Source organism: Lepisosteus platostomus, chromosome 4 (assembly GCF_059453375.1).
Source record: "Lepisosteus platostomus isolate fLepPlt1 chromosome 4, fLepPlt1.hap1, whole genome shotgun sequence".
Lineage (NCBI taxonomy): Eukaryota > Metazoa > Chordata > Actinopteri > Semionotiformes > Lepisosteidae > Lepisosteus > Lepisosteus platostomus.
Window position 1 is genome coordinate 22,710,634 of NC_142614.1, and position 17,297 is coordinate 22,727,930.

At 38.1% G+C, this 17,297-nt stretch overlaps 1 protein-coding gene across 1 annotated transcript; it reads left to right on the forward strand.

The window, feature by feature from the left end:
• Positions 1-379: 379 nt before the first annotated feature.
• LOC148672964 (fructose-1,6-bisphosphatase isozyme 2) lies at positions 380-16,002 on the forward strand. The gene is made up of 7 exons (XM_088629051.1): positions 380-647; positions 6,516-6,678; positions 6,979-7,071; positions 8,606-8,746; positions 9,965-10,102; positions 12,691-12,810; positions 15,434-16,002. The coding sequence occupies exons 1-7, from the start codon at positions 478-480 to the stop codon at positions 15,626-15,628; spliced, it is 1,020 nt and encodes a 339-aa protein (XP_088485177.1). The 5' UTR covers positions 380-477; the 3' UTR covers positions 15,629-16,002.
• Positions 16,003-17,297: the final 1,295 nt, after the last annotated feature.

Here is a 17,297-nt window from a genome sequence, read left to right on the forward strand (position 1 = left end):
TGTTGACATTGAGAACATCAACACTGCCAAATCTGGTGAATGAGACCTTTATATAAAGGTCAAGTTGGGGAATGGAAGTGGATTTTTTCAACTTCAGAAAAGAGCGCAAAGCTCATGACGTGCTGGTTGTACTTTTCTAAAAAAAAAAAACAGTTGGGTGATTGACGTTTGAAGAATGCATATTGAAAAACAATTAAAATAGGAGTTTATTAGTTGTAAAATTCAGAATGAAACCTGAAACTGCACAGTACTACAGCAGGCCTGTTTAAGTGCCTTTAAATGTAGCCTATGGAGTAGAAGCTAGACACCAGAGGCATCTTGGTCACATGATATTGCCAGCATTCATAATATAAATATATCCTTGGCCATGTGCCTTGAACCTGCTCTTAAAAAGGGTAACTTGGTTGCAGATATTACAGTGTCTGCAATTGCCTGAGCTTTACCTTGTAGTAGTGGAGAAAGGAATAGCTTAGCAAAATGTCGGATCGATCCCCGTTTGATGTGGATGTAATAACCCTGACCCGGTTCGTCATGGAGCAGGGCAGGAAAGCGAAAGGCACTGGAGAGCTGACCCAGCTACTCAACTCCATGCTTACTGCCATCAAGGCCATCTCCTCAGCTGTGAGGAAGGCAGGCCTGGCACATATGTAAGTCCTTGGGTTTGGAACGGGACTTGGGAAAGAAAGGGATTTTGCTCTCCTGGGTATAGCAGAATTACTGCATTTAGTTCAGGGGTAAAACTCATAAAATACTATGTGAAATTAGAAACTGTACATTGTGCACTTATTTGCAAAAGCAAAACAAACTAAATATTTCTGACTTTTTTATGAAGATCATTTTGGCCACAGGTTAAGTGATTTCAGAGCAGCAGCAATGCAGTTAATGCAGTAGGTGGCATCTGTTTTACATGCAGCTCTGTATGAAGTGAACTTAACGTAAGCAAATGGTAAACTTGTAAACATTACAAGTTTGAAATGGATTCATTTTCATCTTATTGCTGTTGAAGACCAGTACCTCTTTAAAAACAGTATTTCTCCCATTTTGGATTTTTATTCTTCTGTCTGATCTGCTAATTGACTACACTGGCAAGACTACTAGCTATTTTTGTACTTCTTGTGAAGTTTACGTTTATTTTGGTGGATTTTAAGAATGCTTCTTCATGCATGCATTTTTAGAGTAATCTGGTGTGTAAAAGAACCGGCTGGCTGAAAATCCTCGCAAATTGCTGTCTCTCAAATTAATGAAGAAGTATATTTACTGATTAATGAAATTTCCATTACATGGTAGAATATTTATATTTTTCTAGGTGAGTGGAATAGAGTGAACCTAGCAAAGTTTTCCTCTTCAGTGTAAAACTCTCAACAGACCAATTAAAATCTGAGAATTTGCACATCTTGTCTTACTAATCATGTACATTCTAGTTACATGTTTGTAATTTACATATTGTTATCAGTTACTGATGAGTCAGAGCAGCAGATTGCCCTCCAGTTACTGCCTCTTGTTCTGTGTGTGATTCACTTATCTAGGAATTTGTGTGCTACTCTACAAATCTGAAAAATCATGTTTGGTACTTAAAGGATTCTGGGCTTTTTTAATGCTGTGTTTATTAGTTTAGGATATATACCTTTGGAGGAAAACGTCACTCAATTATCACCTTTGGTGCTATAAGGCAGAATGCAGATTTGCTTTTTGGCTTAATTAATTTCTCTGATTAGGATTTGTCAGCCTCCCAGGAAACATAGAGTAACTGTCATTATGGCATCTGCTCTGACTGGATCCCCTTTTTCATTATCTGTGTTAATCACCGATTTCCTACTTATGATTCCATTCCCGATTTTCTATTTAAGGCCGGGGTGCCGCTTTGACAGTGGTTCATCATTTTTCACTCCACCCTGGGTTTTCCTCACTCACATTACTGCTTTCACTCTCCACATTTCTCTGCTGAGCAAGACAGCACTTCACTCTGTGCAGAAGTTGCAGCATCAAGCCTGCCCTGCACACCTGTTTTTGTCCACTTTCTCAGGAGGCTCACCATTTGGTTTCTCCCATACTGTACCTGCGGATCCCTGTTTCCGGCTGGTGGACTGTGTTTGGCAGCAATTTTGACTTCAAGATAGCGTTTTGCTCTGCTCAGACATTTTGGCTTTAAGCCCACTCTTCACCCTGCGCAGCAGTTTTCAAACTGAAGCCTATCCTGCAAACCCGTTTGGTCCTCTTTCTCGGGAGGCTCACCTTTCAGTTTCATCTGTACCTGAGCCTCCCTGTTCCGACTGGTGGACCGTGTTTGGCAGCAATTCAGCTTCAAGACAGCACTGCACTCTGCAGAGCAGTCTCAGCGGCCTCCAGCCTGCACTGTGCTCAAGCCTGCCTTTCAAATCTGTCTGACTTCTTCTCAGGAGGCTCACCATTCAGTTTCTCCTGTACCAGCCAGCAGTTTTCAACCAGCAGTTTTTGGCAGCAATTTCGGCTTCAAGACATGCTTCGCTCTTGCAGCATTCTCAGCTCTCAGTGTTGCCCAGTGCAGCGGCTTCAGCTCCAAGCCAGCTCTCTGCGTCGACCGGGGCAGAAGTCTTAGCTCTTTGCCTGCTCTCTGCATCTCCTGACCCAACAGCCTCAGATTCTAACCAGCACTTAATCTTTACACTGGTCACCACATCGACCCTCGTGTTTGCAATCCTGCACCCCTGGCATTTCTGAGAGCAGCCCTTCAGAACCCGTTCGGTATTCTGTTCAGGGGTCTCACTATTCGGTTCCTTTCTGTACCCATGACTCCCTTTTTCCGACCAACGGGCTGTATTTAGCAGCCTGTTTCCACCAGGGATACAGTTAGCTAGCTTCTCCTGCGATCATCATGCCTCCCAATTTACTTTCTTCCCCATTACTGACCAACCTGGGCTGATTAAGCCCCGCCATCCAGTAATTCATTATTTAATCTATTTCATCTTTCACTTTTCACTCTCCGGTCTCTTGCACCTGGGTTCTGATAAATCATCACCTGGACAGCTATTCAGCCACAACATTCCAGTAACAGGATAACAATATTACATATGTTAATTATTTAGTTCAGGTGGGTAGCTTCGTCAGCATGCGTAGTCAGCAAAGGAACAAGTAATAGGTTTATTCCATGCTGAAAAGAGTAGAGAGAAAACAACGTTTCGGCTGTGAAGCCTTCTTCAGGTATGTTAATTATGTATTCCTTGTTTGCACATGCACCACCTATTACAAATAGATTCCTATCTACATTTCTATACATCTGGTGTAGACAAAAGATAAAGACTAGAAAATAAAAGAAAAAATGACACTTGTTATGCACTTAGCAATATCTACTGTATAATGACATCCGTCATCATTGCGGATTACCTGGGATCTTTCAAGAAACAGCAAGATGAAGTCATTCATTAACTGGCGTCTGGCAACCAAACAAGCAAGTTGGAATAAGTGGCCTTCACTTTTTCACCTTTTGCATGTTCCAACATGATACCTTGGTAATGGACAGATTGTCTGCTCCTTTCCCCCTATAATTATATTTATATGTATAATTTATATACAGTACATGGATTTCTAAACATCTTTTGGCCTCCTCATCAGGAGTGCAGATATGTGATCTCAAGCTCAATCTGATTTATTCTCATTTCCTTGCTCTTTCACTATCTATACTGGCCTGTCTTTGTTCTCCCTGATTCTATTACTGTAACTCCTTGTATTGTACCTTTGCCAGGTAACTTGGCACAACAGTCTCTGATATGCTACTCTTCCTTCTTTCACAACAAACTGTAATGCTCCATTCTTAGTTTTGGCCCTTGTTCTTTCTAGATTGTGATTATCATTGCGGCTCTTGCAGGCCTCTATGTTTCAGCATTCAACCCACTTCAGCTAATTTAAAACCCCACAACTTTAATGTGCCTCTCTGCTTCATTTCACTCGTATAACCCCTCTGCTTCTGATACCTTATTGGTGTCCTGTCTCCACACACAGTTCAAGATTCTCCTTTTTACTGCTCCCTATCTCCTTTATTCTACAATCTTTTGTCTTTCCTTATTATTTACTTCTTTCTGGCACTATTATCTATCTAGTGATACCCTTCCCACATCCTTACATTCTTCTTGTCTGCCCTTTATTTCTTCAGCTCCATTATGGTCAGCCACGTTACATACAGACATCTGGACTGCTTGTTCCCTGATCATTCTTCACTACTTACTTTTTTGAACATTTTTATTAAGTTTCAAACAGAAATAAAATGGGACAAAAAAACAGACTCACCCTCTTCACACTTGATCATACCCTCCTATTTGTCTCCCCTTGTGGATGCCTAAAATAAAGTTAAACAGCAGCAGCAGAAACTGTCAGAGTCTCCACGCAACCACGCACTTGCCGCCACATTCTAATGCGCACTGTTAACCACAATGAATCTATTATCCAGCCACTTTTCCCCTTTCTCTCTACTTAAACCTTTCTTTCGCACCTCTCCAGGCTCACTATTGAGTTCTACTCACTGGAGCTAAACCTTTCTCGCCGCTTGTTTGTCTCGCCTCATTGGATTACGGATTTTGCCTTCCCACTGACTACGGACCTGCCTTACGGATCGGATTTTGGTTACTGGATTCAACTCTTTGGTTTAGGGATCTGTGCCCTCCTACCAACTACGGACCTGCCTTACAGATTGGATCTTAGTTACTGGATACGATTCTTTGGATTACAGATGTTGGCCCTCCTACTGACCACGGACCTGCTTAACAATTTGGACTTTGGTTACGGGACTCTCTCTCTCTCTCTCTCTCTCTCTCTCTCTCTCTCTCTCTCTCTCTCTCCCCCCCCCCCACCAGGTTGCTCCTATCCATGGCCTGAGGGCATAGGTTTCATCGTCTGACCCCCAGAGCCTGGGCTAACCCCCGTGTTGCCCCTTTTACCCCCATGCATAGGGTCTATTGCTCTCTTTGTCATTCCACAGCTTGCCCTTCCGACATCCGTGACACTAATTTTCCACCTATAGATCTGAGCTGTAGAGAGTTACAAATCCATGATACCAAGATAATGTAGGAACCAGTGAAGCAGGAGGAGGGAATAGAGAAGCTCTCAACATAGAACCAACATCTTTTATTCTGCAGTCACTGCAGCCACCCAGGACTATTTCTCCTACTGCAAGAAATCAAGACCAGTGTCATCATCCAGCAAGACTACCAAGTGAAAAAAGAGAATATCCCTAATTTAGAATCATAGATGAAGAAAATGAAACTTACAGAACTTTTCCTCCTAAGGAAACTCCTAAAGCACATGTCCCCAACATAACCAGTGCCCAGGAAAGAAGGACTTAGCTTCATTTGATTCCATTTATGTGGAGTCAAACATATTCTGTGTATGCTCTGCCAGCAGCCATAACACTCTGCAACTCACAACTAGCAACCCACTGAAGCTAAGCAGGAGTGATGCTGTTCAGTACCTGTATAAGAGACCTCCTGGGAAAAACTAAGGTTGCTGCTGGAAGTGGTGATAGTGGGGCTAATAGGGGACACTCACCTTGCGGTCTGCGTGGGTCGTTATGCCTCAATATAGTGATGGGGAAGCTGTGCTGTAAAAAGGCGCTGTCCATCGGATGAGACGTAAAACAGAGGTCCTGACTCTCTGTGCTCATTAAAAATCCCAGGGCGTTTCTCCAAAAGAGTAGTGGTGTTTCCCTACCAAAATTTCTGGCCAAAATTCCCCCAGGCCTTTACCAATCCCCATCTATGAATTTGCTTCATCACTCTATTCTCCCCCCCACTGATAGCCAAAAAATGTGGTGAGCATACTGGTGCACTATGGCTGCCGTCACATCATCCAGGTGGATGCTGCACATTTGTGGTGGTGGAGGGGAGTCCCAATTACCTGTAAAGCTCCATTACTTCCAGAAAAGTGCTATTATGACATGTCTCTATTCTAGATAACAACCATTGATAAAGCTTTATAAAAATTCTGTATTAGACAGACATTAACAAAGAAAGGCAATCCCTTTGTGTTGCCTCTGAGATTAAATTTATGCATTAGGTGCTAACTTGCCCCCCAGGTGGCACTATAGGCATGTATAGTACTGAGATTTCAATATATAAATCAGGTCTTGAAGCAAGACCTGACTTTTTCCGAATACTTGCTTAAGCTGACCCTGATGTAAAGTGACTTACATTTGAACTTATTTATCCAGGTATTATTCTGGAACCACTTTTATCATTACTCAACCATACAATAGCTTTGTCTGATATGGGATTTGAACCAACAACCCTTATGTTATGAGTCTAGAACCCTCCACACTGCAGATACGGTGCGTGCTAAGATACAGTTAGGTTAACTCCAATAGATTTTGAACACAAAACAATGGATTAGAAATAACATAAAAAATGTAGTAAAGCCAACCTGCAGATGTGTTGTAGAATGAAGAATTTAATCCATTTAATATTACTAATATTGGTAGCACACATAAGCTGTATTGTTCAAGGGTACAGAATTGTACTGTATGTAACTAGATGGACTTTGTGTGTGTGTAGGTATGGGATTGCAGGCACAGTGAATGTCACGGGTGACGAGGTGAAGAAGTTGGACGTTCTTTCTAATGATCTGGTCATCAATATGCTGCAGTCATCTTACAGCACCTGTGTCCTGGTCACTGAAGAAAACAAAGAAGCCATTGTAATCCCGCCTGAGAAAAGGGTAGGCTTATTCTTTCACAAAATGCCACTAGGTGGCACTCAAACACAACTTGAATATGACTAAAGAATTGTTTCATTCTGTAGAAAAGTGGTGGAGTCCAACCAAAGATACTGATTTGTACAAATGCAGATTAAAATGAACAAATTATACATTTGTACTGAGCTAATGAATTTTATGATTTTGTTCCACTGTACATTGAAATATTAATGTTTGTTTCAGTATTTATCCAGGCTTGACAGTATGTATTCAAATTTATGAGTCCTACAGTACCTTATACCTTATACATTTCCTCTCATGCAGGGTAAATATATTGTGTGTTTTGACCCACTTGATGGCTCCTCCAATATAGACTGCTTGGCACCTATAGGCACAATTTTTGCAATCTATAGAAAGGTAAGTGTACTTTCAAGACAATGGGCTTTATTTCATATTCTGATAATAATAATAATAATAATAATAATAATAATAATAATAATAATAATAATAATAATAATAATAATGTAATTAATAATGTATAATCATTCTTTTTTGCATGATTATACTACAGGCCAAAATAACTAAATGGTTCTTCTTATTATTAACAACAATAAGCATATTTATTTGTGCATCAGAGGATTAGGTGGGAAATACTATTGTTGTCTTTATATAATGTCTTTATATGGTATATATCATTAGGAATGTGAAGAGTTTATAGGAAGCTGTACCCATGGTTCACTGCGATAAGGGACCATGAAGAAAAATAAAATAAAACAAACTCTTTATAAACCTTAGGAAACTATATAAAAAGGCAATGACACAAAAATACATGAAAATGTACCATTGTGAAGGAATTGGAGGCACCAAAGAACATAATAACATGCCACTGCTCCTGTGTTAAAATCTCTTTTTGGGGGATTTATACTGTATAAATATTATCTGTGCTGACTAAATGAAGTCCATGACTCTATGTACTGTAATGCCATCAACAATGCAGTTTTCTAAGTTAATAATAATTATTAAAAACTTAATTAACACTTAATTAAATACTTAAATACTTATTTAATACTTAATTAAATACTTAATTCAAAACTTGCATTAATAATAATTAGAACAATGTTTATCAAGTCAGTGCACTGCTGAATGATGAAAGTGAAGCTCACAGGTGTGTAGGTTTGGACAGAGCAGCAACATACAAGAAATAAAGTTTTTGATTAAATAATTTTAGATGTTAACACTTTTTCTACAATAAAGAGAAAATAACCTTTTCTCTTTATTGGCTGTGGTTTGAGGGAAATAATGGAAACCAAATTTGTAATGCTATTTATTCATGCAAACCAACAAACTAAAAAAGAAAATGTCATAGTTTATAATTAATTAATTAATTAATTAATTGTATTGTCTCATAATCTACTTCATATTTGGAAGTGAAAGAGATGGATATTACAACTCTAATCCGTTGTGTGCTCCACATACTGTTTAAGTAACAGTAATATTACTGTATTTTGTGTAGGTAAATCTCACACATTCAAAAACACTCAGTACTATATGTGGGCACAATGACTTAAATGGCAATGTTACTTCCTCACAGGAAGATCAGATCAATAAAGCGTTCGTATGTGCAACTGCATTGAACATCCCTCTGTTTTTAGTGTCCATTTATTAGTACAAGAATACTTTGTTGTGATAATCCTTATCACTCAGGATTCAATATTTATATATTTATGTATAGAGCAATATTATAAGTGATATATTATTATGTATAGATTATATATAAGATATGTAATATAAATGTATGTTATTACTGTAGTGTTATAATACTGTATTATTGTACTGTAAGTTATTATACTGTACTATCAACTGTATATTATGGATAAATAATTTGCATTCACGTATTTATCACATTGCACACTGCAATGTGACTTACTTGGCACTCGGGCTCTCTTCTTAGACCACAGAAGACGAGCCATCTGAGAAAGATGCCCTCCAGCCGGGCAGCAATATTGTGTCTGCGGGTTATGCCCTCTATGGCAGCGCCACTCTGGTTGCCCTCACCACTGGACAAGGGTTGAACTGCTTCATGCTGGATCCGGTGAGTACTTCCCTTCAACAGCTCAGGACAGGCTTACCGAGAATCACCCAATAATTACTGCTGCTCTTGCATTCCTGGTAAATGGTCTATATGTGAAAAGTAAAACATGTTTGTGTGATGAGCTATTGCAATACCTATTATATACTTAATATATATATAAATTATTTCAATTTAAGTGCTTAACAAATAACACAGAAATAGTCCTCAATGAATTGTAAGTATCAAATCTCTGACTTGATGAAAGAACCATGCAATCAATTATTAGTAAGGGTCATGTATTAACAACTTCTTTTCATGTATTACAGATTATTAGGGCTTTATACTTTAATTTTGTACCCCTGTCCAATATTTATTAAAATAGGCCAACTAATATCTAATTATTTAGTAAAAAAATACAACAATTTAATGGTTAAAGCTGAATAATGTTTTAAAACATATTTAAATACATCAAAGGGAGTTTTGAAAATAATCCACTGGTATATCCTGATTAACACCCTGTGTCTTGACTTGCTAGGATGAATGAATGTTCAATAATCCTATAAAACATATTGCCAAATAAGTATAATTTAATAAAAGAATGTTTATTACACCAAATAAATGAGTGGAAGACATCATTTGAGATGTGCCAATTTGGATGTCTGCAGCTGCAGTTTCATTAAACTAGAACACACCATTCATTCATTTTCATTTAACAGAAGGTATACACTATAAAGCCAATTGTCATAGAAATAGCAGGGCTAGAATGGCTATCTATTTGTAGATCTTTGGAAAAGAAACTGACAAATTGGCATAGGTTTCATGTTAGACAATTAAACACTCACATTCCAATAGCACCCATAAGGCTTTTCCATTAGCTATTTTTATGGGCAGTAGTGTTTGCCTCACAAATTTAAAACATTCAGAATGTAATCTTGTGTTTTTCTAAATGGCACAATTAGCTTTATTATAACTTATTTCATTTATTTAAAAAGGTTGATTACAATTTTATATTTTGCAAACACAAACTAAATTTTATGAGACTATTAAAGGTTTAAAGGTAAAGGTCAAAGGTAAAGGTAAAAATCCAGTTAAACTGGATAGAATTGTCATGACCTTTTTTGCCTCTATGATCTGAATTTTTAATTACTTCAATGATACATTATTAACTGTATTTTCTCTCCTTGAACTGTGCAACTGTGTATAATTGTGCAAAGATGATTACATTTGGACTGTTTTCAGGCAGTGGGAGAATTTATTCTGGTGGAGAAAGATATGAAAATAAAGAAGAAAGGAAAGATTTACAGTCTCAATGAAGGCTATGCCATGTATTTTGACTCAGCAGTGACTGAATATTTGAAGAAAAAGAAATTTCCTGAGGTACAGTATGTCTTTACAAAAAAATAAGTTTTTCAAATTCAAGCTTCATGTGAATTAACTGTTTATCTATTAATCATATTCAAAGTCTTTTTAACTTTTTTTTCTGGGCACCAATGTGACTTGTTACAAAACGTATTATTTTATTTATTGAAGTGGTTTTGGACTTTACATTGATAGATCAATGTGTGAAATAGCAACTAATTGGGCAAATCAATGTAAACTTTCAAATAATCAAAACAATTATGCAATTATTATACACAAAAACGTATATTGGACTTTGCAGTTGTTATGTTCAGTTTTTAACCTACTGAAACTGTCATTTTCTCTATCTATTTTAATGTTCTTTACGTAACCCAAATGTGTTTTAATGATAACTTTGCTGTAAAAAAAAGAATGATAATAGGAAGATACTTACTAAGAACAAGCTGAGTAAACCCCTGATCTGGACACACCAACAAAACAGCTGATTGTTGTGGGATGCAGTGACCAAGCCAAATCCATGATCTAGTCATTTAACAATTTGCTAACTTTGTTGCACAAGTCTTTTCCTGTCTCAATACACTTCTGACACCTGACTCACAATGCAAACAAGCGATAGCATCCATCACCTCTCTGCTGTATACTGCAGTGTCAGCTTCCCTTTGAGCTTTGAGGTTTGAGCTGAATTAATCTATCTTCATGGTGTAATGCAAACATGAAGCTCAGGTGATAGCATGCGACTGCCAAGTGTCAGCCTTGTTTCTTTATGCCTTGGGAAAGCTCACACAAATGAGGTACACAGAAGGAGAGAAACTTCTGCTGATTGACTTATATAAGTATGAGAGGCTGGGGTAAATAAGGTAAAATTGATCAAATTGATAATGATAAAATACTAGTCAAGTTAACAAGTAAGCAACAAAGCATACAAACTTACAAATATAGACTTTAAGGAGTAAACAAGATTTATAGAGAGCTTGGCTTGGGAAGCTCTTTTCAAAGAAAGGCTTTTCTTTGAAAATAAGCCTTTAAGCCTTTCATTCAAATGACCTTTCTGCTTTTTTTCCCCTGCACTTTGGTTGAAACTTTTCTGTCTGCAAGTTTTTGATATTCTTTCCTTGGTTTTCATTTTTTCGAATGACACACATATGCTCTGCATCTCCTGTGGCACATGAAACTCCCCTGACTCCTCTGTTAAATGTCAATGAGCTTTTAATTCATGCAAAACATTTAGTTGAAGTTAAAACCCAGCAAACTCACCATTAGAAAAAGACTTAATGGTAAATGATAGGGAAAAGCAATCACAGGACACAAATGAAATCTATGAAAAAGCGTGTTTAAAACTGAGAACAGGAAGCACTTCTTTACCCAAAGGGTTGTGGGAGTGTGGATCAAGAAATGTTGTTGATGTGAATACCCTGGCTTCTTTCAAGAAACAAATAGATGAGATTCTTCTATCAATTATTATCTACCATTTGGCTATGTGGGCCAAATGGCCTCCTCTTGTTCCTTACTGTACATATCCTTTTCCCTGCGTGTAGCTCTGTGTACCTCTCTTTCCAGTGATATCTCACATGATCAGAGGACTTCTGCTATTAATGCAACACTGAAAATAAACACACCTACAGATTTCTCAAACTTAATTGACTTATATTAGCTGTTCATCTAAAATGGACAGTCTGTTTGGCTTTGCACTGTGTCATTTTTACTGTATGTGTGCTGTTACAAAATTGGAGACACATGACCCCTCTTTCTGAGTCAGGAAAAAAAGCTCATGACTTCATGGTCTTGCCTGTTGTGATTTTAGTTTTCCTCATTTCACCCTTTAACAAAAGCCATTTTGTATCCTTAGTGATTTTAAACTAATTTGACAAAATCAGCTTGTCTACAAAACATTATAGCACTGTCTGAAGAAAATAAACAAGGAGTTATCCATGTGTTAAAATGTTATTAGATATTAACCAACACTAGTCAGGTTTTAAAACTTTGCTCTCTGTGTATTTTTCAATTTCAGTGTGGGAACTTTGAACTGATTAATGTTGTATCACGTATGTTGGCTGTTCAGCAATAACTTATCAGGACTTTGTTTGATATAACAGCGTTGGTATTGAAACAACCATCACACCATCAGCAATATTGATGAAAGGACAAATGCATGAATACATGAATTGATTTTTTATGAGGCCAACTTTTAATATCCTAATAGTTATCCATAGTGAAATCAATGCCACTTAACTTACTCTCATATTTCTTACTTCACTCAAGGGCGTTGACCTGAGAACACCCTCATAGTTGTAACAGAATATTTAATCATTCAAGTTTTGGTTACTTGATAATTACAAAAAACTAATAATGCTAATAACACTAGACAGATAAATAAATTAGTCAACTCAGTATGACAGGCTTTTCTGAATTATCTGGTGATTTTCAATATTACAGTGAGAAAGAGAAATATGAAGGGGACCTAGAAGCAATCGTGGAAGTACTGTATATGATACCTATAAAAATAGAAGCAACATTAATCAATACTAACATGCCTAAACACCAGGAATGCTGAATATGAGTAATATAAAAAATAATGGATTCATGTATATTCTTTTGTTGAACTGCAGGATGGAAGTGCACCCTATAGTTCTAGGTATGTGGGGTCTATGGTAGCTGATATTCATCGCACTCTTCTTCATGGGGGTATCTTTTTGTATCCAGCCAATGAGAAGAGTCCTAAAGGAAAGGTACAATACTTTATTATTTGCATATTATTGCATATTACATTTTAGATAATACCTAACTGTATAATTCTATATATAACTGTATACTTTCATTTTGTGAAAAAAGCCCTTGATTTTAATAACATTCTGTACAAAATCAGAGCAGTATATGTCTTTTCAATATAATGTTATCTTTGCATTACTGTTTCTTCCTTTAAGTCAAGGATTTTGTCATTTAAGTTTATCTATGGTCTATTACCATGGTTCCGTTCACCATACTGCTCTTTTTCCTTTGGATCAGCCTTATTCTCATAATAGAGTGTTACACAACAGCAACAGTTTCCTTTTACAACATGTTTGTGAAACACCTTTCTGTAAAAAAACATTTAGATAAATCTGACCCTTTTTATCTGAAATACCATTAAATAATTTTAGGTGAAATATCTTCCAAAATTACCTAGGATTAAAGCACAGAAATGCCATCCTAATTCCTACCACATTTACATTCTGCAACACTCAGCAGAAACTCATGATCCTGGCAGTGTTGCAATCAGAATTAACATCACGTCTTATGGGTAGTTAGACATTCATAAAGCATCACAGTGTTTCCTCTTGAAAACAGAACAGCCGGTTCGACTGGAATTTCAGTAACTGCCTGGGGTTCCACAAAGACAGAAATTTGTATTGTGTGATTTACACAGAGCCAGTATTTCAACGTTCTCTTATTTTTGCTACGGCTGATAGATGTAAAATCAGACTCTTAACAAAGACAAAAGCTACAATATAGATTTCACCAGTTCAGTTTGACCTTTATGCAGCTGTCAAAGGTGAACTTGCACTATCAAGCAAGCTTAGCGGTTTAGCTCTAGTGGAAAGACTAGTAAACCCCCCCCCAAAGCACCTGTAGGCTCTCCTTTGGCACTAATTTGCACCCCCCTACCCTGGAAATAAATTATGACAATTAAATGATTAATGATTACAAATGATAAAGATAAGCTTTACCCGAGCAAACTACATCGTAATGAGTAAAAATCAAAGTGAAAATCTAATTCAAAACTGAAATAAACTGAATAAATGTTTAGGTGCCCTGTGGTCCTGGTGTTGTTGCTAAGTTATTGCTGTACTTTGGCTGTATAGTATAGAGGACATTAATGATAAACTGAGATAAACAGCAGAGAAGAAGGGGAGTAAACAGAAAATATAAACAATAAAAGGTTAATTCCCAGCAGAAAAAGTAGAAAGAAGAACCATTTTGGGTGTTGAGCTTTCTTCAGATGTGAGAAAGATTCAGATTCTTCCTCAGATGTGAGGAAGGTAGCAGAGATATAAAGTATTGGAGAAAAAGGACAGAGCAAGTGTTTATGAGCACAGAGTGGGTGAGAAACAGTACCCAAACGATGGGGGGATTTCGAACAAAAAGTCGTCTCAACTTCTACTTTGAGAAGATCTCTTGTGCTCAGATTTAAAAACTTGGAAGGAAAGCAGGCAAAACACATAGAGCTGTCACAAAGTGAGGAAATGCTTTGGAAAGGTTGAGTGGAGATGGGATCAAAGGCAGATTCAATAGATTTATATGATCCTTGACCAAAGAGTGAAGTTTAGAGTTATCTAGGAGGCTAGAAACAAAGAAGAGGGCAGAAGGAGCAGTCGGGTGAAGGGTGAAGTGGCAGTCGGGAGCTGTGAGGAGGGTTCGTATAAGAGTGGGATGGGAAGATGGAGAGAGTGATGAAAACAGATCGCCAATGTCAGAAGCAGGAGGTAAACTCATGATAAGGAAGTTACTAGGGATGGCACTGAAGGATTGAGAAGGCTATGGCAAGTTGGAAAGGATAAGATCACTTTATTGGCCATATACAATTTCTTGCAATAGGAATTTGTCTTTTGGCATCCTTCAGCTTACTCTCCATGAGACACACAGGCACACAGACAGGGAGAGAGAAGCTTGGGGTCGGAGCACAGGGTCAGCCATTTATACGGCACCCTTGGAGCAGTTGGGGTTAAGGGCCTTGCTCAGGGGCCCAACAGAGTAGGATTCCTCTTTCGGCTGCAGGATTTGAACCGGCAACCTTCCAGCCACAGGCGCAGATCCTTAGCCACAGTGCCACCGCTCTGCCCAAAAGGATGGCAAGAGAGAGTGCGACTGGGAGTTGAATTGCTTATGAAGATGGGAGCTCACAAGGGAAAGATGGGAGGAGAGGATGGTACACATTCGTTGTAGAGGTCTGCTTTTGACTTTTTTCACATTCTCGTGGCAGAATGCTGATTTTCTGTAGGCTAAGAGTAGAGTTGACAAAAGTCTGCTGAGCATAAAACATAAAAGGATGGAAACAGGTTAGAGTTCAGACATGGGAAGAAATCAGGCAGCTGAGTCAACTGAAAGAGCAGACAATTTCATAATAGAGCGGAGAACTGAAAGTGGGGGCAAGGATAAGGACAGAAGAATTGAGTAGAGAATCGGAAGGGCACAGAACACGAAGTGGTTTAGGGAGACACGAGAGAAAGAAAAAAGAGAACAAGGCACAATGGCATGCAATATCTTTGGGGAAGATGAAGACAAGTTGTCAGCTGTGCTCTTGTGATTAGCTAATAACATTGACTTGTCTGACTGTTTTTTTTCCTCTTGCTCCATTTTTTTTGTTGTGCACAGCTGAGGCTACTGTATGAATGCAACCCTATCGCCTTCATCATAGAGCAGGCAGGTGGAGTAGCCACCACAGGGACGCAGAGGGTACTAGATGTGCAGCCAGAGTCCATCCACCAGCGTGTGCCCTTCATTGTTGGATCTCCAGAGGACGTGCAGGAGTACCTGACATGTGTACAGAAGCACCAAAAGAGCAGCTGATCCCTCCTGTCTCTGTTTACACAGAACACACTGTCCTTGTCCATGTGGTGCCTGAGGAGTGTGCATTCAGGGGCCACAAAAATGTTTCTCCTCAGAAGGAAGTATGTTTCTGGTGATTACCCCCTCCTTTTTGCCCAATCTCTTCCAATTATAAGAAAAAGCAAATAAAGGTGAATCTAACCATCATTACCTTGATTTAATTCTTAAAAAAATGTCAAAATAATTTAAATGTCTACATTTAAGCAAAATGTTATCTGCTTAGAATGGCCAGTTCATTTTCTTCTAAATAAAATACAGAATAATTTGTATTCTGAGGAAGACTGCATTTGTCACTTTTTTTTTCATTAATTAAAATCTGTACACCACACCAACAAGTGTCTTTCTTTCATTTTGTATTCGTTTTTGTGAGTTTTGTTTTAGATACTCATACCGTTGTTTGTATGTTGAATTATAATAAATACCAAAGCTTGTAATCAGACTGTTTAAGAATTTAGAGCAAAAAGGTTGCTTTTATGTCACTGCAATCCACATGTAAAATGTCCCCTGATCCTAGATTTAAATATTTTAAATGTGTCTATAAACAGACAAATGGTAGAAAGCACACAAAGGCAGTCATCTTCTTTTTCTTGCCACTGCTTTGGTTCAGTTTGAGTTAAGTCTCTTCTGGGCTCAGATGAACAAACAGCTTAGATTCTCACACAGCAGTTGCCGCTCTGAAAATGTGTCAGTGTTTTCACCTTTCAGAGGGCAGATCTGTTTTTTTTTCTTTCCTCTATGTAGTAAACCCCTCCTGTGCTGGACAATAAATTGCTGTGGCAGCATGGAGCTGCTAGCAGTAGATAGGAAGCTTGTAGTAAGCACAGCCCCCTCTCCCCTCTGCTACATTCCTGTCCCTCTTGGAATGCCATCACCTCTTTCACTTCAACCAGACCCTGCTTCCCGACCCCTCGGCCTTCATTTAAATATTCTAGCTCGTAAATATATCTACCCCCTCCCCCGGGCTCCAAGGACATTTCTCTCAAGTCATGATCAATTCATATTGACTGAAACTGCTACTGGAATGTGATTTGGGGCTAGGACGTGCCTGTCATTGCACTTTGAACTATTTTGTGAGAATAACCTTTGCAATGCTCCGTGAAAACTAAAAATGTTGAACAAAAACATCTACCACCCCTACTGCAATCAATTTTTGAACTGATACTTGATATCCTTGGTTCAAACTTTAAATGTGTATTACAATAACTCACATGGTTCATGAACAAAAGACGTGACAGTAATAAGAAACTGACAAACAGTTAATTATTCCAACATACCTAAACACGAATAACAAGCACCAAAATGCTTGTGAAGATTGGGGTTAATAGGTATGCTAGAACAGGGGTTCCCAGTTCTGGTCCTGGATGGCCACATACCTGTAGGTTTTCTGTTCCAGTTCAGCTCTCGGTTACATAATTGAACCTTATTGTGACCTGTATAAAAGGATTTATTTTAACACTTAAACATGTTGGGGATTGCCTTTAACCTATTGCATTTCTAAAGTAAAGTACCAAATGTGTACAGAAAGAATAAAATGCAGATATTCTAAACAGACAACTTAGTGTTAAATTAAGGCATCAATTATGCAATGAAATTCAACTGGAATGAAAACCAGCCACTGGCCAAGAGTCTC